Genomic DNA, 27,035 nt, shown 5'->3' on the forward strand with positions numbered 1-27,035 from the left:
TCCTGTGTACCTATCCCCATTCCTCCTATAGGATTCTTTCTAGCTAATGATGGTTTCCAAATACCGGTGCTTCAAAGTCTTTGGCCTTTTTTTTTTTTTTTTTTGAATGGGCATCTGCAATGAATCGGCCCTTTTGGGACTGTGGCATTGATGAAAGGAAAAAAGTATCCAAGACAAGATAGCCTCTCTGTGAGCCCAGCCCGCTGGCCCACAGGGACGCAGCAGCATTTGGTCAGTGACTGGTCAGCCCTGAATCTAACTTGGCCACTGATACCCAGAACATGGATTGGGTCTTTGAAAACACCAGGTAATTTTATTCGGGGACCCCAGACAATTTTCTAGCTTGCAAACTGGCCTAGCTTGTGACCGTCTCAGGGGCCAGTCAGACCGCTGCAGAGAAGGGTTATGGGTCTGGCTGCTCGAGGGTTTTGGCGCCGTGCTGGTGAAAGAGCTCGTTTTCGGTTAGTGCTGTTCCTCTAGCCCATGTTTTCACGTTGCCGCGTATCCCCATGATGACAATTGGGAGCTTTTTCCTTGCCCTGCACCCTCATCCAGGTCGCTGGTTTGGTTTCTCCTGCGACTCTCATTAGGATAAATGCCTGTGCTCCTGCTAGACTCTGTTGGGCAGTCCTGTAATCAGCACCATTTAAACCCTTCTCCCCTTGGCCCAGGAGTGAGAGGAAGATGCTGGATGCTGTGCAGGAAAGGCTGCCTGATGGCAATTCTGATGACAGTGACTCCCTCCCCAAATCTCCCACCTTAGAGAGCGCCCAGGAAATTTAACACAGAATTTTCTCCTTCTCCTTCTAAGTTTTCCTTCCTACGTTAGAAAGGATATCTCAGCTGATGTTTTAGTAACTGCATCTAACTCTTGAGGGTGGTCCACTTTCCCGTCACCCCCCACCCCCCCGCCTCGCTGGTGGGAGTCGAGTACTCTCTTGGGCACCGTCCTTGGCTTTTCAAAGCTTGTCTCTCTGACCACTTCCCACTTGCTTCCCCTTTTCTCTCCACACGGACCCACACCCCCTCCTCGTTCTCCAGATACGGCTTAACAATATTGTTCCTTACAAATCATATCATCCTTTGTCTTTTCCTTCACATTTTCCCTTTCACCACCTGACCCCTGACCTCAGGCCTGGACTATTGCAGTAGTTCCCCTGCCCCGGTCTGCCTCCCTCCTGGGCCTCGTCTCTTGGCGGGTCTTCCACAAGCACCTCTATTGCCTCCCTCCTCGGTGAAAGCGCACACGGCCTCCTCCCTCTTGCCTATGGGGTCATCTCCAGTGTGGGGGTGCCTTTGGGTACACAGGACACTTTATTGAGGTACAGGAAAACAGTTGTTGAATCTCCTCATCTCATTTAAAAACGATTCAGGTATATTTTATTATGTGCATAATGATAATGCAGTAACACAGAGATGTGATTTATACATAAGTTCCATGTTTTGGCAATGCATGACCAAAATTGTGTTTACTGATAGAGGTAGATGATCAAACTTTGGAAATCACCGGCCCACGGATAAAATTCACACATATCCAATATTCTCGTGTTTTTTTAGCCAGCCTACGACGACTTATTTCTTCTGGTAGATGAACTCTGCTCCAACCAAATGGTGTTCCTTACGCACTTGGCTTTCCTCCCTCCAAGTTTCTATTCATGCCGCCCTACTTCTCTGGAATGTTCCCCCTCGTATTTTTGCTTATCTGAAGCATAACAGTCCTTCAGGACCCCGCTGGAATCTCATCTGCCCAGAAGGGCTTCCCCGACGAGCTCTGCAGCCCTATGGCAGTTACTGTGTAAGCCGCCCACTGCCAGGGACAGCCGTTAGAGGGTTCTGTTGGGTTATTTGTTAAAGCACCTCAATCTTTTCATTGTCTTAATCTTTGCAGCCTCCCTACCCGGCAAGATGATTGGTCATTTAGGACATTATTTTCCCCTCTTCCATGAGTATATAGGAGGCTTTTGTGCACACATCAGTAGACACTTGTTTCCAAAAGGCTATATTTTTCTATATTTTGGATTACTTTTATCCTGCTGTGACTGCTCACCTTAGCACTGCTGGGAGTCCCTGCAGGCCTCTGGTTGTGTAATCGGTGTATCTGGTGTTAAACAGGTAAGTGCCGCTATTGAGAAGTCCATGAGAGCAGGTTTCCCAGAAGAGAGGAAGTGTGGGGTGGCGATGGAGCAGATCAGCCCTGTAATAGGCTCTCAACAAACATCTATCAGATGAGTGGTTTCTCTGTGGTACGTTCCCACAATGAGAACTTTAATTTCTTCTTCCACCAATAACTCTTTCTTGAGGACCTGCAATGAACCCAGAATTATAGAGATTTCTTTGGCCAAACAAGTAAAACCAAGCCCATACCATGGAGAGGAATGAGGGAGCGTTTGGTTTGGTTTCTCAGAATCTTCTCACCAAAATTTGATCATTTGTCCCTCCCTTTATTTTTTCCTCCTTCGCATCCCAGGACATACCCACTGGGGGATAGCAAGGAAGCAACAGTAAGTGGTTGTTTCCCCAGGCGTGTTTGAGAATCCCGAGTTGCATTTTTACCTCTGAGACTTGTATTCCTCTTCATTAGCTCTGTGGCTTAGAAAAGGGAAGACCTAGAACCTACGAAAGTCCCAGAGTTTTTATTTGACTAACGTACCACAGTGTGACAGCTGCCAAAATAGCCACTGTGATCATAGGCCAAGTCAATGAAAGTACAATGTACAGTCAAGGAGAATAATAGCTCCATTGTCCTAAAAGGTCTTCAGCCCATACCTGCCATGAGCAGTGTGTGAGTCATGCATCAGGTTCTGAATGCAGCATTCTGCAGTAGTCTTGAACTCCGTGGAAGGGCCCCGGAGGAAGTAAACAGTACCATGTGGTCCCTGTCATTTGAAGGAAAGTTAAAGATACTGCGTTAAATTTGGGGAGAAGTTAGGAGAGAGAAGGCTCAGGAGAGCCGTTCCGGATTAATTGAGGACTGCCATGGGAAAGAAAGGTTCATCTCACTCTTTGCTGCTCTGGAGGGTGGAACCTAGACCAGGGGGTTGGAGTTATCTTAGTTCGGTATAAGATGAGCTAATAAGTTTCTTTCCAATTTGCAGAGTCTGGAAATTTCATAGGAGCATCTAGCACACTTGGATTTTTATATCTAGGGCTTGGATTCTTTCTTTTTTGGTTGCTCCAGAGATAGCACCAAATTCTGCTCCACCCAAAAGCCTTGAGACCCTTTGTGTCTCGGAGTCCCAGAGCCACCCTTGGTGCTTGATGGCCACGTGGTCATGACTGTGCCAAGGCTTCTGCCCCAGGGTTGCTGGCAGGAAACAAGGATAGGGGTTCTCCAGCTCACCTACAGTACAGAAAAACCCTTGAAGCTCCCCCAGAACTCCTTTGGCAAGTCCCTCTGGACATCAGAGGACACTTCTGAGTTCTCATCTACCAGACTTGGTCTTTAATCACTGCTTTTATTTGCCAAGAGAAGGTGCCCACCCACCTCCCCACAAATATATCTCACACATGTTTTCCACGTTTTGTATTAAGATATTGTCTCTAACTCCAAGCCTGGAGTAAGAACTCTTCCTGCTTTCCCTGTATCGTTTTCCTTTTTATTTATTTAAGTAAACTCTACCCCCAACATGGGGCTCAAACCGATGACCCCCAAGATCAAGAGTCAAGTGCTCTACCAACTGAGCCAGCCAGGTGCTTCCCCCTGTGTGATTTTTAATAAACCTTCTCCTAGACCTGAGGATGGGTGGTGGCAGTGGTGGGGGTGTAAGGAATCAGACCTGGATTGTAATTTCTGCCTCTGCTCCTTATTGCGTAGCCACAGGCAAGGTACCTAGTCTCCTTGGGCCTCTCTTTTATCTCCTTTATCAGCAGTGATGATTCCTTCCACCAGAATCTTATCTTAAAAGGGATACCATGATGATTGAGTAGGTGTGAATATGCTTTGTACAATGATAACAAGCATCCTACAAATGTTAGCTCTTAGCCACCTCGTCTGTGTTGTGAATGTCAGAAGGGAGCAATGCCGTCCCTTTCTTCCATTACCACGTCCTGGGCCATGAGGACACAGTATTTGTCAGCCAATAGATTAGTGGTTGGGTGAACAGGACAGGGTAATAGCTCAACAACCTATATGATTTGGTTTTATTCCTCAAGTTTGAGGAACAAGAACTTCCGGGCCATGTGAAAAATCTCATGTGTTTCTAAACAGCCACAGCATTTCACAGCCGGCCTGACGTGAAAGATGAAGCCTCTAGAAAGAACACTTCCTCTCAGAGCCCTTATCCTCATGTAGGATGTCACAGTAGTTCACTGGGCTTCAGATGGTACCAGTGGCCCCTTGACTGATAATCCTTTGCCTTTGGGGTAGGGGCTGGCCGGGATTGAGGTCTTGTTCAGACTACCTGGTAGCCTGGCATCCTAAAATGTGTCTACCTGCTTCCTGCCCTCTGGTTCTCCTGCTTTGATAGCATTCACCTCCCTGGGCCAGCCCTGTGGGGCACCAAACATGGCTAGGGCCAAGCTGCAGCTGTGTATATGTATGCTTTGCCCTCCTCGAGGTGAGTCGGCCTGCTTCATCAGTGACAAGGGAAGAGGGAAGGAAAGAGACCAGAGGGAAGAAAATAATGGCCGCATCACACCCATGGTAGAGGTGTGTGTTTTGTGGCACTGGGTGCCTCTGGCCTCCCTCTATGGAAAAGGTTCCTGAGCTTGTTGAAAGTTTCGATTTTCACCAAAAAAAAAAAAAAAAAATTAAGAGAAAGTCACAAACCTGAAATGTATTTGCCTAAACATGGCATTTCCTTCTATACAGTTCTCTTCCCCATCCACACCCTTAATTTGCTGGAAATAAGTACAATCTAATTTTGTCCAGAAAATAGTATATAAATTTTTCAAACAGGGTTGGGCAGCTAAGAGGTTGGTGTGGTGTGTGATGCTGGAGCAGCACCCTTACCTGTTGTTTTATCAGATGACTTTTGCCCTCTCCCCAAGAGCCCCATGGTACATTCCGTAGATTCTTGGACTTCTACTATGTGCCAGCTCTGATCCAGCACGGAACCTTCCTTAATGAGGCTCAGTCTAGAGTCAGTGCTCAAAATGCTCTCCTGTCTGGACTGTTGCAACATCTCCTTCCTCAGATGTGCAGTCTGACATCTCTCTACATGACTACCGGATGTGGCCTGAGCCCCGAGCAAGGCAGGAGTCCTCCCTGTGGCTCCACAGCCCATGGCTCATCAACCAGCCATGCTGCCTGCTTCCCACTAGGAGCAACACAGACAGTGGCAGGTCACCTCCAGTTGCCCGTGGCTGGGCCCCAGGATCCCCACTCCAGCTCTGGTAGCCAGGTCCTCAGAGGGAATTTATTGCATTTGAGTTATAAGCATTGAAAGCCAACACCATCATGAAGCAGATTACCCAGACTACCCAGCTTAGCCAGACCCTTTCTTTCTCTCTTCTTCCCCTCACTGCCTCTGCCCTGCTCACCCCCTCACAGAGACTCTTTCCCCAGACATAATTTGGGCTTCTTTGCTCATAGAATAGGCCAGGCAGGAGAATATGGAGCATATTTCCTTGTGTGACAATTCAGACTCCTCAGATACCCTTCATTCTACAAGGTTGAAGATGGACCGTGCCAAGCTGGATGTTCCACAGGAGAGCCTTGTAGGCAGAGGTGTAAGCCTGTTTGCCCGGGGCCTTCCAGTAAGCATCCTGCCAGCCAACAGGCTGCAGAACAAAGACTGTAATGGGACAATGGGACAAGGAGGAGGGGAAGTAAAAGGCCTGTAATCAGATCAATCACCAGCCGGGTCCATCTGCCTGGGAGCCTGTCTCTGGCGATGGCACCAGGGAACGGGTCACATGTCTTGAAAAGCCTGCCTGTCCACTGGCTTGTCAGACCCCAGCACCAGACACTCTCATTTCCTTAATAACTGGTTACAGATCCTGAATCTATAAATTTAGCTAAACTCTCCTTGACCTTTCTGTATTTTTAGCCTATGCTGCTTCTCAGGATAACAACTTCCACGGTGGATTACTTGTCCTGACTTCATGTCAAGTTAAAAGAAATTCTGTCAAACTTGAAGACACTGTCTTCTTAATTCTAGTTTCTGGTGTTGGTAACAAGTCATGCTCAGCCCTCAGTACATTTTGTTGATTTGGCAGGTTGGTGGGGAGGAAGGAAGTTGACCTCTCTTCTCAGCTTTAAATTTTTCAGCTTTACTTGAGTTTTTTTTTTTTTTAAGATATATTCATTTATTTTAGAGTGAAAAAGAGAAAGGGGGGGCAGAGAGAGAGACTCTCAAGCAGACTCCCCCACTGAGCGTGGAGCCCAATGTGGGATGTGATCTCAGGACCCCGAATCATGACCCAAGCCAAAAATCAAGAATCGAACACTTAACCGAGACACCCAGGCGCCCATCTGCTTTAAGCCTTAATATCTACCACCTGTTCTCATGTAATGAATGACCCATTGGGCACCTCATTTGCTTTTTGTTTCATTCCCCTGGACGTTTCCTGCTTTTATTCGTCCTGTCTTGAACTATAGCAGCTATGAGAATTTAGACAGATACTCCCAGTGCAGGTTAACACCATGCTGAATGAAGCCTTTTGTTTCTCCCACCTTTTTGGAGACTTTTTGATCTTTATGACTTTTACCCTTAGGGCTGATGTTTTCAAAGACTTCCAAAGTGAAGCCTTTCCTTTGAGCTGCAGAGGCTGTTGTAAAGAGGCCTCTTGTGTGGGTAGTTTGGATTAGACTCCCATGTTTGTCTTAGAATTGCTCACCTTGACCTTGATCTCCAGGCTTACTGTTTATCCACATTGCTTCTGCCAAGTTCCATAATGAAATGCTAAGTATCACTGTGTGATCTTACTTTGTGGACACCTGTAAAAATGCTAAGATTGGCCTCATTTTCGAGTATCCTTCTTGTTAAAAGCTCTGAGGCAGGGGGGAGCTCATCATTGTAGAATATTTTTAATTTGCCAACGGATTATACATTTATTGTCTCTGTTCCTTAGAAATCTGTAGGAAGGAGAGATCTCATTTGAAAACTGAAAACAAAACAAAACAAAACCCTGAAGCACACAGGGAATAATTGCAGCTGTCTCACTTAAGATCATCCAGTGACTAACAGATCTGGGGTTAGAATCCTTTGCCTTTAACTCTTTCTAGAGTCTTGTAGCTTTACTTTTACCTTGTTTCTTAATCCTGCAGCACCTTAATTAAAAGAAATTAAAAGGATTCATGAATGAAAGAAAACCCTTGGTAAATAACCTTAGCAAAGATATTTTTGGGAAAGGCTGAATCTGCTGACCTCTTCCTGTCTACGTGTCATCAGCCTCTTGGGGAAAAAAATGTAACCAATTTAACAAACGTGAGTTTACCCAACTAGCTCTCCTGTCACTACCCTCCCCTTATCAGTTGGGATTTGATGGCCCCACGAATGATTTTCTTTTCTGCTTCATTAGTGTGGAATTGCAATGATTAGCTTAGCCTCTGCAGCCCTTACCCAGAGATAAGTCACTTTGATGATTTTCATTATGTTGGGAAATTGGCAGCACACGACGCCAAGTTCATCCTGATTGCCGGAGAAGGCGGCCTCTCTGGGCAGTCTGTTGCAGGGAGAGAGGAATACCCGGCCTCCTGGCACTTCACTGATGTTCAGTGAGAACAGCCTTGGCAACTGGTCTACCAAGCTGGCTGCTGCTAGATTGGAGGGGACACAAGGGCCTCCAGATGATTTTTCAATATACACTTCCCTGAGGCTATTTTTCTTCTCTTTTCAGACTCTAGAAGGAGGTTCATACCGGGGAAGCTTGAAAGACCCTGTAGGCTGCCTGAATGAGGGGATGACCCCACCCACACCTCCTAGAAACTTGGAAGAAGAACAGAAAGCCAAGGCCCTGAGAGGCCGGATGTAAGTGACTTTCCCCAGATTCTACCCTAGTGTGCATGTGTATGCTGGACAGTGGACTAAGGTCGGAGGAAGTTTGGGCAGAGGGGTTCCCCTCACTATTTCCATTGATACCATTCATTCTAAGTAAAGATGACCTGCATCTGTACAGGGTAACATTGGGATAAACAAGGCACTGCAGTGGCACTGACTTTAAGAATTTTAGGCTGAAGCATCATCAGGGAGATAGCAGCTGTTACGGATAAAGTGTGCATATCACCAAGGGCTGTGAGAAACTTAAAGCATGCTGATAAAAGGAAAACAACAAAATGCAGGGAACTATGGGGCTATTCCTATGGTCCCATATTAGAGAATCCACGGTAGAAAGTCTGGTAGAGTTTCACCTGAGGATCCATTTCTCAAAACGTAGAGAAGTCCTAGATAGGAAAAGCATCTGTTGTGCCAGCTGGCCAGGGCCTAGCTCTGTTCCTCTAACGGTTTCATTTAGTACCCATTTATGGGCTTTGCTCCAAGAGAACCTCTTCACTTTTTAAAATATAGTTGGGGATAAATACAATTCACATTGCAGTCCATTTCACGAAAGCCCATATTTTATGCAAGGGTTGAGTTATCCACTCTGATGTTGAGTCTGTCTTCTGTCATTTGAGATGATTAAGAAGATATCAGATACCAGCAAGGCAAAACCACAATTCCTCCAAAACTTTAGTTTTCTTATCTTGAATATGACTCCATGTTGGGAGCAGAGCTTGATGAGTCTTGGACGTGGCCTGGTGTGTGAGAGATCGTAAAGCCCAGAGAACTGGTCCCTTTGCTAATTAGTCCGTCCTTCTCCCTCAGACTCATTCCTTTAGCCTGGTCACAGACATGAAGATTAACAAAACTGAGTGAGGCCAGGTCCTTCTGTTGCCTGGAAGCAGGCAAAGTGACCATTAATGACTTTCTTTCCTAGGAAACAAAAGTAGAAACGTCATAGCCAGGGCCTGGCCTCAGAGCAGGGCTGTCACCTCATGGTAGAGCTGGGCAAGTGTCTCTTCAGTTCCAAATTTACCCTCCAACTTTATGGGTACTCGGAGGAACCCCAAAAATGGAAGAGAGGTGGAAAAATACCATCCCTACAAGGAAATTTTCTAGGACTTGTACAAAGCTGGTTCTCTTTAGCTTCTCAGGGTTGTTTTTACGTAAATGCAGAGTTGGAGCCGATGTTCCAGTCCTCTGCCAAGCCAAAGCAAAACTCAGATCACAGAGGAGACCTTCACGGTAGCAGGTGGTCCTTGGCAAAGCCGGTCACTACTCTTGTCACTTTGGTTGAACGGGCCCATAAGCAGTCATGTAAGCCATTGTCCTGCTTCCAGATGGGATATTGTCTGATTTTGCTTCAACAGGCAAAATTTTGTGGTCTCTTTTACTCTCTTTACCCATTTCTTCTCCCTCTTATTACTCTCTTGCCTGACTCACAGCTCTCCACATCCTGAGCTATCCTGAAAATCCAACGATTACAATGTCTCATCACTCTTGCTGTAACTTATGGCCGTGATGAAAGAGAGGATGTGTACATGTCTGATTGTGGACTCTGTGTGAGGCTAGAGGCCAGGGAGTGGGAGTGGTGGTTGGGGGGGCGGGGGCAGAGAGGGCAAGACACAGAGAATGGAGACTCCGTCCAAGCATCAAAGGGTTAAATGGGAGCTCCATGGAGAAAAGATGAAAACAAATAGTTATTCGTCCAGGAAGGGAAAAAAGCTGAGAATGGACTTGATTGTCTTCAAGTTTAGCCACTCATTCATTGAACAATAGGTGTTGGACACCTGTCATGCACCAAAGTATGGGATGTTTCTGTAAGACAATAACAACAAAAGTCCTTGTTCTCATGGCAAGTGTACACTATATAAAGGGAGAAATTATTTAATAAACAAAATAAAAATAAATTATTTAACATGTTAGAAGATGGAAAAAGAAAAAATAATAAGGGAGATTTGGAGTATGGTTGAGGCCATTTGCAGTTTTCAATGGTTCTGACATTTGCACAAAGACTAGAAGGGGGTAGGGAATTAGCCATTAGTCATGGAGGGAAAGTGCTCTTGGCTGAGGGAACAGCCAGTGCAAAACTTCTGAAGGATTTTCTGTACAAGATCCCAGCCATTCCCCACCATTGTGTGACACAGAAATTAGAAATAGGTCTGACCTGTAGTTGGAAGAAATTTAGTTGGACCAAAGAATAACATTTACATTGTCAATAACTTTGACTAATGAAGACCTAAACAGTTTTTTAAATGCTTTATTATCAGTTCAGTTTATTTGGCAATTAATCATGTACTGTCTTGTGCGGCATGTAACTTAAATCTTTTATGGACCTTTTCAAAATGTCTATTAATGTGTCATTATCTCCCCAATTATTTCATTGGGGCTCTAAGGGAAGTGATGCCAGGCCCACCAGCAGCACCTAGTCTAATCACTCCCCTTCCCCAAGGGCTGGAAAGCCCAGGACAGCCCTCACTCTGTCAGCAGATAGCATAGGATAAAAATATCGCCTGGAGACAGAGAGCTGGACTTCATCTCCAGAGGGCCCTCCCAGCCCCAAATTCCCACTCCCACTTTCCTGTGGGGTTTTACCACTTTCTTCTAAGCAGTAGCATGGGCCATGCTAAAGATATATTTATATGCTTTTATTTGGCCTTGCCAGTTCCTTCCTGTGGCCTATAACACATGATTGTGGATTGTGCATATTAGAGGGAGGAAACTGGTTGGAAGCACTGGGCATGCCGATAAAGAAGCGTGTGTTCCTTTTCTTTCTCCCCATCACCCTGAGGCCCAGACCCGGGGATCTGTTGGTTCTCTGCGCTATGTAGATCAGGAATTTCAGATGAATTGCTTCCTGGGTTCAGAATAGTCACAATGCTTATGCTCGGGTCCCCTTTGGGCATCCCAGCGCTGTACCCCTTCTGCCACTTGGGCCTAAAACGCATTTGGGTGGCTCCAGGCAAAACTCTCTTCGCATTTAGGTTGTCCGAGTCAGACTCCAGGAAAGACGCACAGCACCCAGCCTGCCCCTGTGCACCGCCCTGAGTGTTTTCTGTCCAGATCTTTACTCTTTGGACAGAAAGAAAGAGAAGTGCTTGGGTGTGGAGTCTCAGGGACTCCAGGGAGCTGGTCTGAGTAGCTTGCCAGGCAGCGGGCAACAGTGACAGAGCAGATTCTTTGGGCTGTGGTGTAATAGGTTCAGATCCCAACTCTGCCGGGGGCTTTGTCATCCTGGGCAACGTGGCCTCAGTATTCTCCTCTATATAAAGCAGGGCTTACGCTACCCACATGATCGAAGCATGAGAAACCCCAGATGAAGCACTGGCACGGAGCAAATACTCTGAGAGGAGGAAATCATGAACAAGGAAGAAACCAAGAAAGCAAGGGTCCTTGTAGTGGTTAAACCCCACGTCTGCTGGGGAGAAGGGGAGGCTGCTGCATTGAAGGTTGTGATTATGTGGTGCCTGCAGTCAGACCTCCTGTCCCTGACTGGGGGGGGTTGCAGGCCAGGTACCAGGGCCACCTGTCTGAATAATGGCAGCTTCTGTATCTCAGAGACCTCACTTGATGTTGGTATCTCTAAAGCCTCAAAGGTTGGTTATCAAGCAAATGTCCTCCTCCTCTTGATAAGCACAGAATGGAGTTGAAATGAAGGAAGAGAAGTCTCATGGTGAGCCCTTGGCCTCAAAGCTTTCATAAGTCACTTTTGTCAAAGTGCCTGTGACTCCTCCTGCCTCGTATCGATACGGCTGTTCAGTTATAGATGAGGGAGGAAGAATCATTAAGAACAGAAAGAAAAAGACTGAATGGTGAGCGTCGTGGTCACCCCCCCACCCACCGCCGGCTGCTGTGTGCCACCTGGGAATCCGCCTCTAGGCGTGGGGCCCTCTCACAGAGAACCCCAGAAAGCGCCTTCCTGCAGGGTGCCAGATATGGGGTTTGGGCTCATCTTGTCTCAAAGGTGCCAAAGTAACGTTCCTGTCAACTTAAGTGTGAAGATGTCTTGCTTCACAAAGAAGAGGACCCCTCATTGTTCTTATTCTCCTGCCCAGGTTTGTCCTGAATGAGCTGGTGCAGACAGAAAAAGACTATGTCAAGGATCTGGGGATTGTGGTGGAGGTGAGTATGTGGCGCAAGGTGGGTCTGCGGTCACCCAGCCAGGGGCAGGTTGGACCCTACCTGAGCCAAGGTGTTTTTAACTTGAGGGTCACATGTATTTTGCTCTCTCTGGGTATTTGCAGAAATGAAACTAAAAATTACAGTAGATCGAATGAAATATATTGGATTTTTTTCTTTTCTTTTCTCCTTGAAATATGAGAGATTCAGAGGGAGATGGGGTCTCAAAGCTGCAGCATTTGGGGGAGCCTCTCGGTTAGAGCGGAGTCCTTTCACCTTGTTTCAGGTGACCAAGTTACTGTCTCAAGAGCTCTTCTTTGGCATTTAACCATACGGACATGTAGTCTTCGGAGCTACCAGCCACCGTGACTACAAGCAGGGCACCCCTAATGAGACCTTGGGGCGTAGAGTCCTCTGAGATTAAGGAGAGGGTTATGGCTACCAAGAGGAAAAGAGGCTACAATGAAAAATCCACCCATAAGACAAGACTGACAAATCCACAGTTAAGAGTCAACTTGGTAGTAAATAAAATCGTGCCCTTGGGACGCCTGGGTGGCTCAGCTTGAGCATCTGCCTTCAGCCCAGGGGATGATCCCAGAGTCCCAGGATCGAGTCCCACATCGGGCTCCCTGCATGGAGCCTGCTTCTCCCTCTGCCTGTGTCTCTGCCTCTCTCTTTGTGTCTCTCATGAATAAATAAATAAAATCTTAAAAAAAAAAAAACATGCTCCCTCTCCTTGAGGGTTTACCTTAGGGGCATTTAGATGGTTGAATGAAAAAGACTTTCTCTTTAGGGGGCTGGGGAGACCAAGAAAGAGACCTAGAACTTCATCAGAGCTGCGTGTGTCGCCCCACATGGGGTAAAGTCCTGGCCGAGCCCTGAGAAAGCACAGAAAGCCCTGTGGGGTGGGCCCGCCCATGGGGCTGCCCTATGGGGCTGGCAGGATAGCTTCCTTGTGAAGATGTCCCACTGACCGCTGCCTCTGCTCTGTAGGGCTTCATGAAGAGAATAGAAGAAAAGGGTGTCCCCGAGGACATGCGAGGGAAGGATAAAATCGTGTTTGGAAATATCCACCAGATTTACGACTGGCATAAGGAGTAAGTGCTCCGCAGTCCTGAGAACCCCGGGAGCCTCCGTCCTCCCCTGCACCTGACCTTCGGGGTCCGGGGTCAGGTCGGGTCGGGTCGGGTCGGGGGAGAGGCTGGCGTCACTGATCTTCTCGCCGAGCAATACTACAGTTCTGAAGGATGTGGCTCCCCCCCCTTACACCCCCTTCCTCCTTTTAGCTTTTTCCTGGCTGAACTGGAAAAGTGTATCCAGGAGCAGGACAGACTGGCCCAGCTCTTCATTAAACACGTGAGTGCGCCCGCAGCTCTGGGCCCCGCCGCCGGGCTCCTGGACCGGCCTTTGTCCTCCCCGGGCCTGGGCGGCTCGTGGTGGAGCGGCTGCCCCCGGCTCACGCGCTGATCCCCGGGCCCTGGGGTCGAGCCCCACGTCGGGCCGCCCGCTCTGCGCGGAGCCTGCTTCTCCGTCTGTCTGCCGTCCCGGCTGGGCGCTCGCGCTCCCCCTTCCCCCTCTCCCCCCACCTGCCTTCCTCCCCGCGGCCTGAGCCCTGAGCGCTTGCCCTCTGCCTCGGCAGGAGCGCAAGCTGCACGTCTACGTGTGGTACTGCCAGAACAAGCCGCGCTCCGAGTACATCGTGGCCGAGTACGACGCCTACTTTGACGTAAGCACCGGGCCGGGCCGGGCCGGGTCGGGGAGGAAGGGTGGGCCGGTGCCCCCACGGCTCCGGGACCTTCAGGCCGGGGCTGCCTCGGTGGGGCCAGGGCCGGGCTCGGAGGCCCAGGCGGCCAGGTGGCCCGCTGGCGGAGGCCCGTTGGCAGAAGGACCGTGACCCACTCTCCAGGGCTCTGTCCCCCGAGACTGCTCCGAGGCACCTGCAGGTCTCCGCTCCCCTCCCCAGGGCTTCTCTCAGGCTCCTTCCAGGAAGGTGCTCGCTTTGCTCGAGGAGAGGCCAGGCCGCCCCCGGGAAGAGCCCTGGGCCGACCGTGGGCAGATCAGCGTTGAGGACCCAGCCCGTTGGGCCCGGGCCCTGGGAGAGGCCCCTCTGACGCGGCCCTGGAGCATCAGAGACCACAGACACCCCTTCCCCTTCCACCTCGTCCCCAGGGCTGGGGCGAGGACACAGGCGGGAGGTACATGCGGTGCGGAAGGTGGCCATGAGGTGTGCTGCGTGTTGTCCGTAACACACGAGCGGCTGTGTGGCAGCTCTGCCCCTCACGTTGTTTGAGGATTCTAGGACTTTATGGCAAACGGGAAGGTGTGTCCTTCTCACCTTGAACCCTAATGCCCAGGACTCCAGTTCTTTGGCTCCTTTTTCCTCTAACGTCGCTCCCTTGTGTTCCAGGAGGTGAAACAGGAGATAAATCAAAGGCTGACCCTTAGCGACTTCCTTATCAAGCCCATTCAGAGAATCACAAAATATCAGTTGCTCCTCAAGGTAAGAGAGCAGCGAGCCTGAGGCAGGGCCGGAGAAGGCTCTTCTTGGGCTCTGAGTTGGCGAGCAGGTCAGCGTGAGGCTCTGTCCCCACCACACTTTCCCCATGAACTAGGCCGGGGGGCGCGGGGTGCCGCCTGCGGGCTCTTATCTTGCCTGTCCTCTACTTGGGTCAGCTCTGCCTCCAAATAAATTGCACGCATGTCATTCCTGTCTTCGAGGTTGACAGTTCACTTTCTTTCTTTCAAGCTGCTTTCTTCCTTTGTCACCATCACTCACTTGGGATCTTTAAAAGATAAAAAATAGGAAGAACATAAAATCAGAGCGACCACAAGGAGAAAGATAAGCAAAGGCAAGGCCCTGGAAAGCTTAGATGAGGAGTACCTAAAATTTGATCATATTTTACTTTTTGAAGCGGTTTGACTTGGTTTGTCTTACAGAATGTGAGGTACATGGAAGAGAGAGATTGAGCTCTCCTTTCTCCCAGGCTTTCTGGACATAACTTCCCCCTCTCCCCCCTCTCCCTCCCTTTCCCCATAGCTTTTCCTCTTTGAGTATCTGGGGGTTTTCTCCCTGTTGTTGTTTCCAATGTGACTCATAACGTCATATCTCCGCTTCTGCGACACACTGCCATGTCTGTTGGGGAGGAAAGTTGTCTGGGTGTCATTGTAGGTTTTACGATGGTGGGTTTTTTATGGCGCTCTGTTGGCCTAACTGATGTCACCCTCCTGCACCCTTCCCCGCTTCTCCCACTTGCTAGGACTTCCTGAGATACAGTGAGAAGGCTGGCTTGGAGTGTTCGGATATCGAGGTGAGTCTTCTCAAAGCGCTGGCCGTCCTTGGCGATGGTGTTGGATGTCATATCTAAGGGGGAAGAACTGGATCTGGAGGACCGGGGGTCTGGGCGGAGTCCTCTCAGAGCCCCTTGCAGAGAGCAGCTCCACAGGATGGGGAACGGCCAGTAGTAATGAACACACGGAGTGTTTTTCTCGAACCTGAGAATTCTGTCCTGGGAAAGACCAGAGTTTCGCTCCTCTCATGTTCTCCACGTGGCTCCAGGGACTTATGGTGGGAAAGGGGGATATTTGAGTCCTCTGACATCCTTCAGAGATTCAGGGTTCCCGTGTGCAGTTTCATCCATGAGCCCAGGTACTATTTGAATTCAACACATAACATATCCTGTTTTCACTCCCTCCCCTACCCCCGAGATTACTCCCTAAGTAAAGTCCTTTGAAACAATGTCACCATGGGGATTATTTTAAGCCAGAGAGGTTACAGACCATTCTGGTAGGTCATTTTAGGTTAAAACCTCTAGTGTTTCACAAGCCAGGCTAGGCTGTTGCTTAGGCAGCCAAGAAGCAACAGAGGGAAGAAAGAAAATATGAGAAGGAAAGAGAATCGCTAAATAAAAGTGGGAAGGAGGAAAAGGCTGGCTGGGTAGCGTTCTCTGCCACGTGGGGTCCCTGATTCACATGGAGCCCTGCACTGTTGACCAACACCCCAACTAGAACAGAAAAGCCCGCACTGCTCTAGGAGTGGACTGCAGGGACCAGTGTCCTTCCCTGGAATCAGGGAGCCCCCGGGAGGTCCCTGTCTTCCTGCACGGAATTGCCCTAAGCTTCCTGCCTGAGTGCTCATCCCCGTCCTGAGCTGCTATTATTCTTTCCCACAGAAAGCAGTGGAGTTAATGTGCCTTGTTCCAAAACGCTGCAATGACATGATGAATCTGGGACGCCTGCAGGGCTTTGAGGTGAGCCCTTAAGAATGCTCTGAGCCTTCTCTCTTCTGGACAGCAGGAGCCCGGGCTCTGAGGCAGCTTCCCTTTGAAGCCCCATGCCCGCCTCCTCCGCCGCCTCTACTCACCATCTGTGCCTTCTCGCTAGACCCCTCTGGCTCATGGGCCCAGAAGATTGATCTATTTAGGATATCCAGTGATAGGGCAGTCAGAGGAAGCTACAGAGCAGTCCACCAAGCTGGAGTCACAGTTAGAGGGGGTTAGAAAGACCCCAAATTCCTTGTAACTGTAGACTTGCTGGTGACCTCTTTCCTTTGCTTTCTTGCTTGAGAAATGAGTGCAAGGACTATGAGGGAGAGCGAGACTATGGGATGGAAGTAGCAACAGAGGGAAAATAGAACTTATTTTTTTTTTTTTTTTTTTTTTTTGGAGAGAGTGGTTCTAGTAAATAGGTTTACATAATGGCTGGCTCTTTAGTTAAATGAACATTTAAAGCTTTAAAACATCATGTACACATTTCTGTTCTTTGAAGAAAAGAATCAATCTTAGGAGAAACAGCTAGATGTCCCCAGAATTTTGGCTTCAGTGAATAACTAGTTTGCTAGGGCTACCATAACAAATTCCCACAGACTGGGTGGCTTAAACAACAGAATTTAAAATCTCACTTTTCTGGAGTCTAGGAGTCTGAGATCAAGGTGTAGGCAGTGATGGTTTCTCCTGAGGGCTGTGAGGGACAGATCTGTGCAGGCCTGTCTCCTTGGCCTGTAGATGGCCGTCTTCATGTTCACACGACATTCTTCCTGTGTCTTCACGTTGTCTTCCCTCTGTACATTTTTCTGTATGCAAATTTCCCCTTTTTATAAGGACACCAGTCCTGTTCTAGTAGATCTTACCCTAATGACCTCCCTGTAACTTGATTCCCCCTGAAAAGATCCTATCTCCCAATATGGTCATATTCTGAGATACTGGTGGCTAGGACTTCAACATATGAATTGGGGGGTGAGGCAATTCAACCCATAACAGTGAATCTTTGAAGAAAAAATTGACTTTCCTACTTTAAACTTGATAATTGGCTGCCTTTAGTTTATATCCAAACCTCATATGCTAACTATATCTAATATCTGTTTTTGAGTATTAATTTAAAATTGGAACTGACACAATTATTGACTGGCATTTAATGATTGTTGAACCCCTTAGAGAAAGATGTGGATCTTCTAATCCTGCTTCCTGGTAATTCTACAACCTAAGATTTTATTATTCCTTTCTAGAGAAAAGGGGTTCTTGGAAGCTGATATAACAAGGGGGAAAAAAAGAAGTTGATATAATAAGGAAAATAATAGCTTTTTTCCCCTGGCTAAATTAGAATAGGATAGGATAGGATAGGATAGAAATAAGGTAGACTGGCCTATAAGTAAAGTTAGGAGATGCTACATTCAGGTTTGAGTTACTGAATTAGATTCATCATCTTCTTGATCCCAATTCTCTTGTCCTCCCTGCCTTCCCAGCTCTTCCTGGTATCCCTGTCTGCCATTGCTTTGTTCCTGTGACCAGGAACTATGTGGAGGGTTTTCTTTGCTGTTTATTTTTCATAGATTACCAGTTCTCCACCTGAGGCATTAGAGCAAGCAGGGGTTTGCAGCAGAAAGATACCCTGAGTCCTTATATGGGTTTTCTCTAGGCACACTGGATCAAGTTTTTACACTTTCTCCCTTGGGACGATGCTAGGTCTATTCCGAGGCTATTCTGAACAAACCATGTAATCCCTATTGCTCTTATGCTTTGATGTGCCCCTGTTTCTGAGGAGGAGTCTGGCTTGACTTTCTCTGGGTCTTTGCGGGCACTGAGCACTGACAGGAATTCAACATCAGCATTCGACTCCACAGGAATTGTGTTGTGCGTGCACACGTGAGTGCACAGAAGGCCACACGCAGACTGTAAAATTATCTTCTCTTTTCAATCAAGCACCACCATCTCCTTTTTCCATCAAATCTCAGAGAATCTGCTTTGAGTTCCTTCAGCTAATTAAGAAGGACCATGAACATCCATCCCTCTGTCCCTTCTAAAATCCTGGGCTTTGGGCCTGGGAGAAGCTTACCTCCTCCCGTAGATTCTCTCTCTTAAATTCTCTCTAGCTTTCCCTTTGGCATCAGCAGGGCTGTAATTCATGGGTCAGGCTCTTATGTAACAGTAATAGAGCTTTTAGAGCTTTCCTGGCTAGCTGGTCACTAGCTTAATATTAACTTTGGACCAGGGTAGAGATAAGCCTGTTTGGCTGCTGACCTTGACAGTAAGGAGCCGTGATCCAAGCAGAGGGCAGGTGTTTCTCAGGAATGGGAAAGAAAAATGACCCGTGTGCTAGGTACTGTTTGGAATAAGGCATCATGTGCAGAGAATGACCCACATTTTTACTAAACGGCAGAAGTCATCACCTGAGAGAGTATGGTTCAGAGGAGGCCCTCTGGCTGCTATCAGATATCAGTTGTCAGCATGTTCTTGCTGCAAACAGTAGAGAAAGCAAAGCTCTCCAATGGCTTCTGTGAAGACCTGCTGGGTTGGGCCTAATTTCCTTTGAAGATGTGAAGATGTGTCTGAAAATCAGCCTAGAAACCGGCAAACCACATAGGCTCCCCCTATGTGAGCTGGCAAGTGGCCTGCTAGCTCAAAGCATTTTAAGAAGGATCACAGGACCCCGAAAAATATCTTGTAAAACATGGGCACCTGTATATGCTACTCTAGCTGTACCTGTTGATCGGTAGCAGGAGACGAAGACTTCAGAATTAAACTAATTCTAACTAAGACTCCATCCTGAAATCACAGAAGGAAATGACAGGGGCCCAACTCATTAGATGACTTGTCATCCTGCCAACATCACTTCCCTTGGCCGCAGGTTGGTTCTAGGTCCATGGCCATAAGAGTACCCCAGGTCCTTGGCCCATGCCACAAGGGAGCCAAGCAGACAATATCTCTCAGAGCTCTGAGGACAAAAAGGCTAGGGGTGTCACCCACTTTCTGTTCTCCTTTTAATAAAAAATAAGAAGAGCAGGATAATATCTGAACATCTTTTTAGCTAATCATTTTACCTTCCTCCCTTCTGGCATTTTCTTAGGGCTGCTTCTTAGTGGTTTCATAGCCTTCTTTCCCTTCTCCCCCTCTCCCCAGGGCTCTGTGTCTGCCCTACCTGAGTGAGATGGATCCTAATTCAGTCTCTAACTAGAGCCCTGAGGCTTTTAGTGTCCAGTCTGTTGTCTGTGTTCTTACGGGGGCAGGTTTGTAGACCCAGAGAGCTGTGGCCCCCTCCCAGTTTTTCACCTCCTTCACCCCACTTCCTTGCACTTGCTTCCATCAGGGCACCCTGACTGCCCAGGGGAAGCTGCTGCAACAGGACACGTTCTATGTGATTGAGCTGGACGCAGGCATGCAGTCCCGGACCAAGGAGAGGCGCGTGTTCCTCTTTGAGCAAATTGTCATCTTCAGTGAACTGCTAAGGAAGGGATCCCTCACCCCGGGCTACATGTTCAAAAGGAGCATCAAGGTAAGGCTCCCGCCGGGGATGACAAGGGACAGGGGAGAGCCAATCCTGGGAGCTGCTTCCCTAAGACAGAAATCTGGAGCGAGTACAGATTCAGAACCTTGATGGTCTTTCGGCCAAAGAAGCTGTGGTTGCAAAGGTCAAGTATTTTGAGAGAAAGAGACAGGCTGAGGTCCTGCAGGTCCTGCATGTTCTCCAGGATCAGGCCATTCACTCAAAGTCAGAAACCAGCATGGTTAGCTATTAGATCCAGGACAAAATTTTGGAAATGACTCCTGAAGTAAATACTTTGAGGAACTGTACCATGTTGTTGTTTTTTTTAAACCACTTAAAAATGAAAAGAATCAACTTGGTTTCTTCCAGATGAATTACTTGGTCCTGGAGGAGAACGTGGACAATGACCCCTGCAAGTTTGCACTCATGAACAGGGAGACTTCTGAGAGGGTCATTCTGCAAGCTGCCAACGCGGACATTCAGCAGGCCTGGGTGCAGGACATCAATCAAGTCTTAGAAACACAGCGAGACTTCTTAAATGGTAGGTACAGGCCTGGCTTCTAATAGGGCCATTTTCAGGGGACCCCACACCTCTGAGCTCCCTTGGGTCTGGGCTTACAGTGACTTCATGAGCCCCGATGACATTTTATATGGATGATAGGTTTGTAGTTTTCGGAAACACTTTGTTTAGGATTTTTCTGAACCTGGATAGGTCAGTGGAGCAGATGGAACATGATAAGGAAGCCCCATCTTTCCAGACGAAGAGCTATTCTCTTAGAGCCGAGACACAGCATATATGCCTGTGGCCAAGACTGACAGCTAATAGTAGTTGCGGCAGAAATCTGAATGGGGCGTATCCCCCTTGTCCTAGGGGCTGAGTATCAGGGTCCTGTGTTTTCGCATTTGGTGGCTAATGGCTAGTGTTTTCACAGGTGATAACTGGGAGTTTGACAGATCAGTGGGAGAGCCTACATAAGTCCCCTTGCTAGCCATCCTGAGCCTTTCGAAGGAGAGGTGATTGATTCCTAAGCTCTCAGTTTCAGTAATACCGTGAGCTGCCCAGAACTCATGATTATGCAGAGAGTGTAGCTGTCTACGGACCCTCCAGGAGTCCTCTACCTGGCAGTGGGAGCCCAAGTGATAGGGCGCTGCTACCTTGTTTGCATTTCTTTTTTTCTTTTCACCGCTGGCGTTGTCTCCACATTGAGCTTACCATGTGACAGGAAGTGTACGGTTTTAAACCAGTGCTCATCTCTCAAGTTGATGCACTCAGAAGTCTCTGTGCAGAAACAGAACTGGAAGCTGAAGGCAAAATGTAGCCAGAAATGAAGTTAGCCCAGAGACCTAGCAGGCACATATGGCTGTGTGTGCATATGCGCACACACACACACACACACACACACACGGAATGAGCAAGCACGCATACCCATATGTACGCACACATGCATGCACACACAGACTCAGCAAGCACGTGTGCCTGTATGTACACATACACAGACATGCACACGTGGACTCAGCAAGCACACATGCCCATATGTACACACACATGCATGCACACATAGACTCAGCAAGCACATGTGCATGTATGTACACATATACAGACATGCACACGTGGACTCAGCAAGCACACATGCCCATATGTACACACACATGCATGCACACACAGACTCAGCAAGCACGTGTGCCTGTATGTACACATACACAGACATGCACACGTGGACTCAGCAAGCACACATGCCCATATGTACACACACATGCATGCACACACAGACTCAGCAAGCACATGTGCCTGTATGTACACATACACACACACCTACAGACTCAGCAAGCATATTTACTCATGAACACATACACACGCGCACACACACTGAGCAGCATGTATGCCTGTATACGGACACACACCAAAGCACAGACACAGATCCACTGTCAGATGTGTCACCCTTGCCAGTATTAGAATCTGGACTCTTTTGAACGGCACAAGCAGCACTGGTTGGTTGTCCAGCGTGGACCTGAATGCTATGGGAAAGATTAAACGTGACATACCACTTGAGGACCGTGAGCAAATCATAACATTTCTCTGGGCCTCTGTTGGCTTGTTTTGGGGAAAAGGAGGGACGATCTGCTCTGCCCACATTGGCACGTGCTCTGGTGTGCCTGCCAGCAGTACTGGAAGCGGGAAAACATGGCACAGCTCCCTGTAGACAATATCAGCTAACTGCATGGTAAGGGATTTCACTCATCGTATTTACTTTAAAACAAATGAAAAGAAATTATATAGCAAGATAAACATGAAACTTCAAAGCAATCTCACACTGTGTCAGAGTATTTGAGGGTCATGCCCCAGCTGTAGAACAGTTTGGTGAAAAAAACTTTGTGATCTCTAGGGTTCTTTCTCATTCTAAAAAATCTAAAATTAAACACCAGCCCAGCCCTGAGGGGATAGCAGCAGAAGTTGTATATAGTTTACAGGTTCTGAATGTAGAACTTTCAATCAACAGCTATGTTGATAAAATGATTTTATTACAAAAAGTACACATATATAAAATATATTCATTAAATTGCATTCTAGTACTTAAGAACTTCTGTCAGAAGTTCTAAGCTGGGATGAGATTTTTAAGTTTATCGATTCAGTACAAAAGACAAATAAGAAAAAAATCAAAACCAGAAATAATTGAAATAACAATGGCGCACACACATGGCCCAGCACAGTGCTAAGCATGTGCGCACATGTATTATCACATTTAATCCTCTTGTAAACAGGAAAAGGTAAGTCCTCTCATCCTGTATTTTTCAGGTGAGGAAAAGGAGTCAGGGAGATTAATAAACTTGTCCAAGGTCACAAAAACAGTAAGTGATGAAACAAAGACTTGAACCCAGAACTATATAACTTAATATTGGGCTTTTAACCATAAACTACAGCATAGTCGCTGGTGGTAGGGCGCACGTTTATCTATGAGCTCCCTAGCAAACAAAGCAAAGAAAGAAACAGGATCAGGCTTGAGATGCACAGCTTCCTAAGACCTGAGTAGTGCAGACTGAGGCCGGCAGAAGGACGAAGGCCCTCTGTGTAGCTCATTTAGAAAGCCGTAATATTCTGAAACGCTTCAGCACGGTTATTGCATATAATCAGGTCATACTCCAATTCCATGTGATGGGTCTGATCCATACGGTCACTGTGATGAGGCCTGCTTCAAAACTCTCTGCTGTCCACTTAAAATGTGGAACTGCATTTCTTTGAGTGTAGTTGGTGATCCAGGCTTTTACATGGTTCCAAGGGACCTTTCTCTTAGTTATAGTGAATTATGGAGATATTCCTGAGCTAGATTATCCATACTTAAATATTGAATGCCTACAGAGTACCCTCCAGGGAGAAAGACTGAGCTCTGGCCGGAGCCTGTTTTATACTTTGACACACTCGAGGGACAAGGATGTGATGATAGAGCAGGGCCAGGCATCTTTTACTCAGAGACATGTGCAGGCATCTCAGGGCCAATATTACCCTCCTGAGACCTCAGAGGTGAAGAAGTGTGACCCTGTGTTGAGTCCTACTGAAATACATACTTATCACTCTAGAAATATCCCTGTCCATGAAAGTTCTCTAGGCCCCAGCTGTTAACCCACTCAAATATTTGTTACAGAGGATCTTGATAAGAATGACAGAAGTGGGCCAGCCCTTGAAGTCATTATTGCCCTGAATGGCTTTGCCTTGGCTAAACCAGCCTGAGAACTCGGGCCAGGCCTTGGAACTTTCTTATCTTAAACTCTGTAAACCAGAGCTCACACCTTTCCTCTATCTCTGGACTTCTACTAACTACCATTCTCCCAGTCTCCAAATTGGAGTGACCCTCAGCCCTTGCCTCCCCCTCCCATCGGGGCTGTGGCCGTCGAGTCTCCCTCCGGAACGCCTGCCACCCTGTAGCCATTCTACAGTCTCCCCGGCTCTGCTCTGCGTGGGCCCCTCGCTGGTCACTATCTCACAGTTTCTGAATCAGCCTCTCTAGTCCCTCCTCCCAACTGCCACAAAGTTAATGTTCTTTGAATGTGGCTCTGGTGAAAGAACTTAAAATGTTCAAGGTCATTTAGTCCAGTCACTCTTTGTGATCTTCAAAATGACACCCAAACCCATTAGGCTGGCTTTGTAGATCCTTCAACCACGGCACCAATAACCTCCCTTACCTGTCTTGTCTCCTCTTCCTCCACGGAGGCGCATGGCCTTCTGCTGCTGCAGGTAATCTGACTGCATCCTGTTGCCCAGACACACTTCACACTTGCCTACCTCCTGCAGAGTCTGAAGTGTTATCACCACCACCCCGGGTACATACACGCACGTGTGCGCGCACACACACACACACACACAAAGCCTTCTCTCCCTCCTTTTGCACAACACCAGGCACCTCATAGAGGGTATCGCTTCGTGTTTGCGTTTTCCTCATTAAGGTAGCTTTCTGAATTCTCACGGTAGATCGTACGTTCCTTAAAAACAAGGGTACTGTCTTCCCCGTGTATCACCACAATGCCTGGCACAAAGCCCATTATAATAAGCTTCCAAATCCTTGTGGGATTCCCGGAGTTTAGAGTAACCGTCCGCTCTTACCCCACAGCCCTACAGTCACCCATTGAGTATCAGCGGAAAGAAAGGAGCACAGCCGTGATGAGGTCCCAGCCGTCCAGGGTTCCCCAAGCCAGCCCTAGGCCCTACTCCTCTGGCCCCGCGGGCTCTGAGAAGCCTCCAAAGGGCTCCAGCTATAACCCACCACTGCCACCCCTGAAGATATCTACCTCCAATGGCAGTCCAGGGTTTGACTACCACCAGCCTGGGGACAAGTTTGAGGCCAGCAAGGTAAGTGACAGCCCGCTACCCCCACCCTCACCACTCTGAGGGGCCACCTCCAGGCTCACTGTAGGAAGTAGCTTCTTTTTCATGCTGTTCCTTTGACCAGAAACAACCCACTAAATACAGCCTCGTCTCAATCATTTCTCTTTCTTCCCCTGCAAATGGAGTTAGACCAGTTCCCTCTGCTCAGACACTCTGGGTTAAAGAGCTGTTGTTGTCTGCAGAAAACCCTGCAGATATAAGGTAATATCGTAGGAGCAGTTATGACTTACGCCAAGCAGAGTAGCTGTGGTTTGGGTCACCTAAGTCACAACTCTAGTGTCTGACATCTTAAAGAGATGGCCCTTTCTCATGGTGAGCTGCGGCACAGTCCTTCACCGTCTACTGGCTGATGCAGCGAGGGGAAACTGCGCCTCTGTGGGTGAATGGGAAAGCAGCCTTGGATTAGACGTTTATCACAGGTAACCCACGATTCAAACATCACCATGAGAGCAGCATAGAATTAACTGTAGACCCAGTCTACACAGCCGTTTTGACCCTACAGAGTGGCAGGTGTGAGAAGAATAAGTGGGAAAAGTGCTAGATTAGGAATCCAGGCAATCTGGTTCCCATTCCAAATTCTGCAACTCACTTGTTCCAGGACCTTAGCAACCTCTTTAATCTCATGAGGCCCCGGTTGCCTCTAGAACTTAATGGATCTGTGAATAGTGTCTACACTTTTTTGTTCACGTGTTCTGATCTTACAATTTTATTTGTTTTATCCAAATGATTAGATGATCTTGATTTTTAACATTCACTATTAATAAATGAACTAAGTTTTTTTTTTTTAATCCGCTATTGTCTGAGGTCAATTCTGTATTAGAATAACTGTCCTTGACCTATTTCATCACATTACCTGGAAATGATTTTCTATGATAAAAACCCCTCGTGAATTCGTTGAAGTCATATTGGCCTTTTGTCAAACTTACGGAAGATTTCCTGGCTCTGATCACACTCTGGGAGGTAGCCAGGCCTCCCTGGCGGGGAGGTACAGGTGTGCAAGCAGCTTTCCTGCGGTAGTCCTGTGAAAAGGCCACAGAGGCAGGCCCTCTTGTATTAATGAATACGGGCAAGACCAGAGGAGTTTTGTTCCCACTGGAGTTGGGTCAGGGTAGGTCATGGTCTTGCCATTGAACGGGGCAAACATCTCATTGTTACTCCCAGCTCAAAGAAGATCAGAATGTAACAGAAGACCGATGCTTTTTTGAAAGGAAGAAAAAAATGTTTCAAAGGGTCTCTCTGTGCTCCGGGCCTGACCTTTGCCCCAACATCCCTCTGCCCAGGTGCTCTGTACCCCTGTGCCTCTGCCACACTCTTGCTCACATTAGAGGATGCTGGTGGGAAGGTTGCAGGCTCCGGAGGCTTCCAGAGGAAAGGGTTTATACCTACTTGTCTACCATATGCAACCTTGTTGTAAAAAATAGAATTTCGAAGCTTATCTCTAGATACAACTTTATGGCTCAGGATAATCTTCTGCCTGGTATTCACCCTGCCAATGGGCGGTTTGGCCTCTAACCCCGCAGGGCTGTGGAGCCAGCCGTGCGAACCAGCCTTCTTGTTGTCCGTGCCCCTCTCGCCCTTGTGTCCTAGCAGGGCGACCTGGGAGGCTGCAACGGGACCTCATCCATGGCCGTGATCAAAGATTACTATGCACTGAAGGAGAACGAAATCTGTGTGAGCCAAGGTGAGGTGGTCCAGGTCCTCGCCGTCAACCAGCAGAACATGTGCCTGGTGTACCAGCCTGCCAGCGACCGTTCCCCCGCGGCCGAGGGCTGGGTCCCGGGCAGCGTCCTGGCGCCCCTCACCAAAGCCACGGCGGCAGCAGAAAATAGTGACGGAAGCATCAAGTAAGTGCCTCGTTGGCTTCCCCGGGAGAGGAGTGTGTGGATTAAAAAAAATCAAAACCAAACAAAGAACACAAAAAAAATGCAAACACACGCTAGGGAATTCCTGCTGCTTTTTCTCGACAGTACCACCGGAACCAATGTTTGAGTGCTGGAACCACACGCAGCATGGGGCATCCAGGCTGGATTGTTCCGGGCTCTTTTGATGCTGTTGACAGTAGTGGCTGTGGGTTTGGTTTTTTTTGTTTGTTTTTTTTCCCCTTTTCATTTATAATTTTCTGTTCATTTTTTTCCTCCCCTCTCCCATTAAGAAAAGAACCCTACTGAAACCCTAGATGACAAAAGGCATGCCTTCTGTTGCTCCATTTGACCTACCACAGGATTCACTGGACTGGACTTTATTTATATTGTATTAAGTTACTGATACATAAATATATATATTATTTTTTTTTGATTGACGCCAAAAAATGACCTTAGCACAAACGCCAGACCTGTACAGGTCGGAGGCCTGCTGCTTCTCCC

At 47.8% G+C, this 27,035-nt stretch overlaps 1 protein-coding gene across 1 annotated transcript in view; it reads left to right on the top strand.

The window, feature by feature from the left end:
* KALRN (kalirin RhoGEF kinase) overlaps positions 1–27,035 on the top strand; it is a 660,995-nt gene that overhangs the window by 588,393 nt on the left and 45,567 nt on the right. The window contains 12 exon segments of the mRNA XM_038583060.1: positions 7,783–7,913; positions 11,978–12,044; positions 13,035–13,138; positions 13,328–13,397; positions 13,681–13,767; positions 14,449–14,541; positions 15,299–15,349; positions 16,211–16,288; positions 19,620–19,805; positions 20,166–20,337; positions 24,398–24,636; positions 26,263–26,516. Coding sequence (XP_038438988.1) covers positions 7,783–7,913; positions 11,978–12,044; positions 13,035–13,138; positions 13,328–13,397; positions 13,681–13,767; positions 14,449–14,541; positions 15,299–15,349; positions 16,211–16,288; positions 19,620–19,805; positions 20,166–20,337; positions 24,398–24,636; positions 26,263–26,516 — 1,532 coding nt within the window.

Source organism: Canis lupus, chromosome 33 (genome assembly GCF_011100685.1).
Source record: "Canis lupus familiaris isolate Mischka breed German Shepherd chromosome 33, alternate assembly UU_Cfam_GSD_1.0, whole genome shotgun sequence".
NCBI lineage: Eukaryota > Metazoa > Chordata > Mammalia > Carnivora > Canidae > Canis > Canis lupus.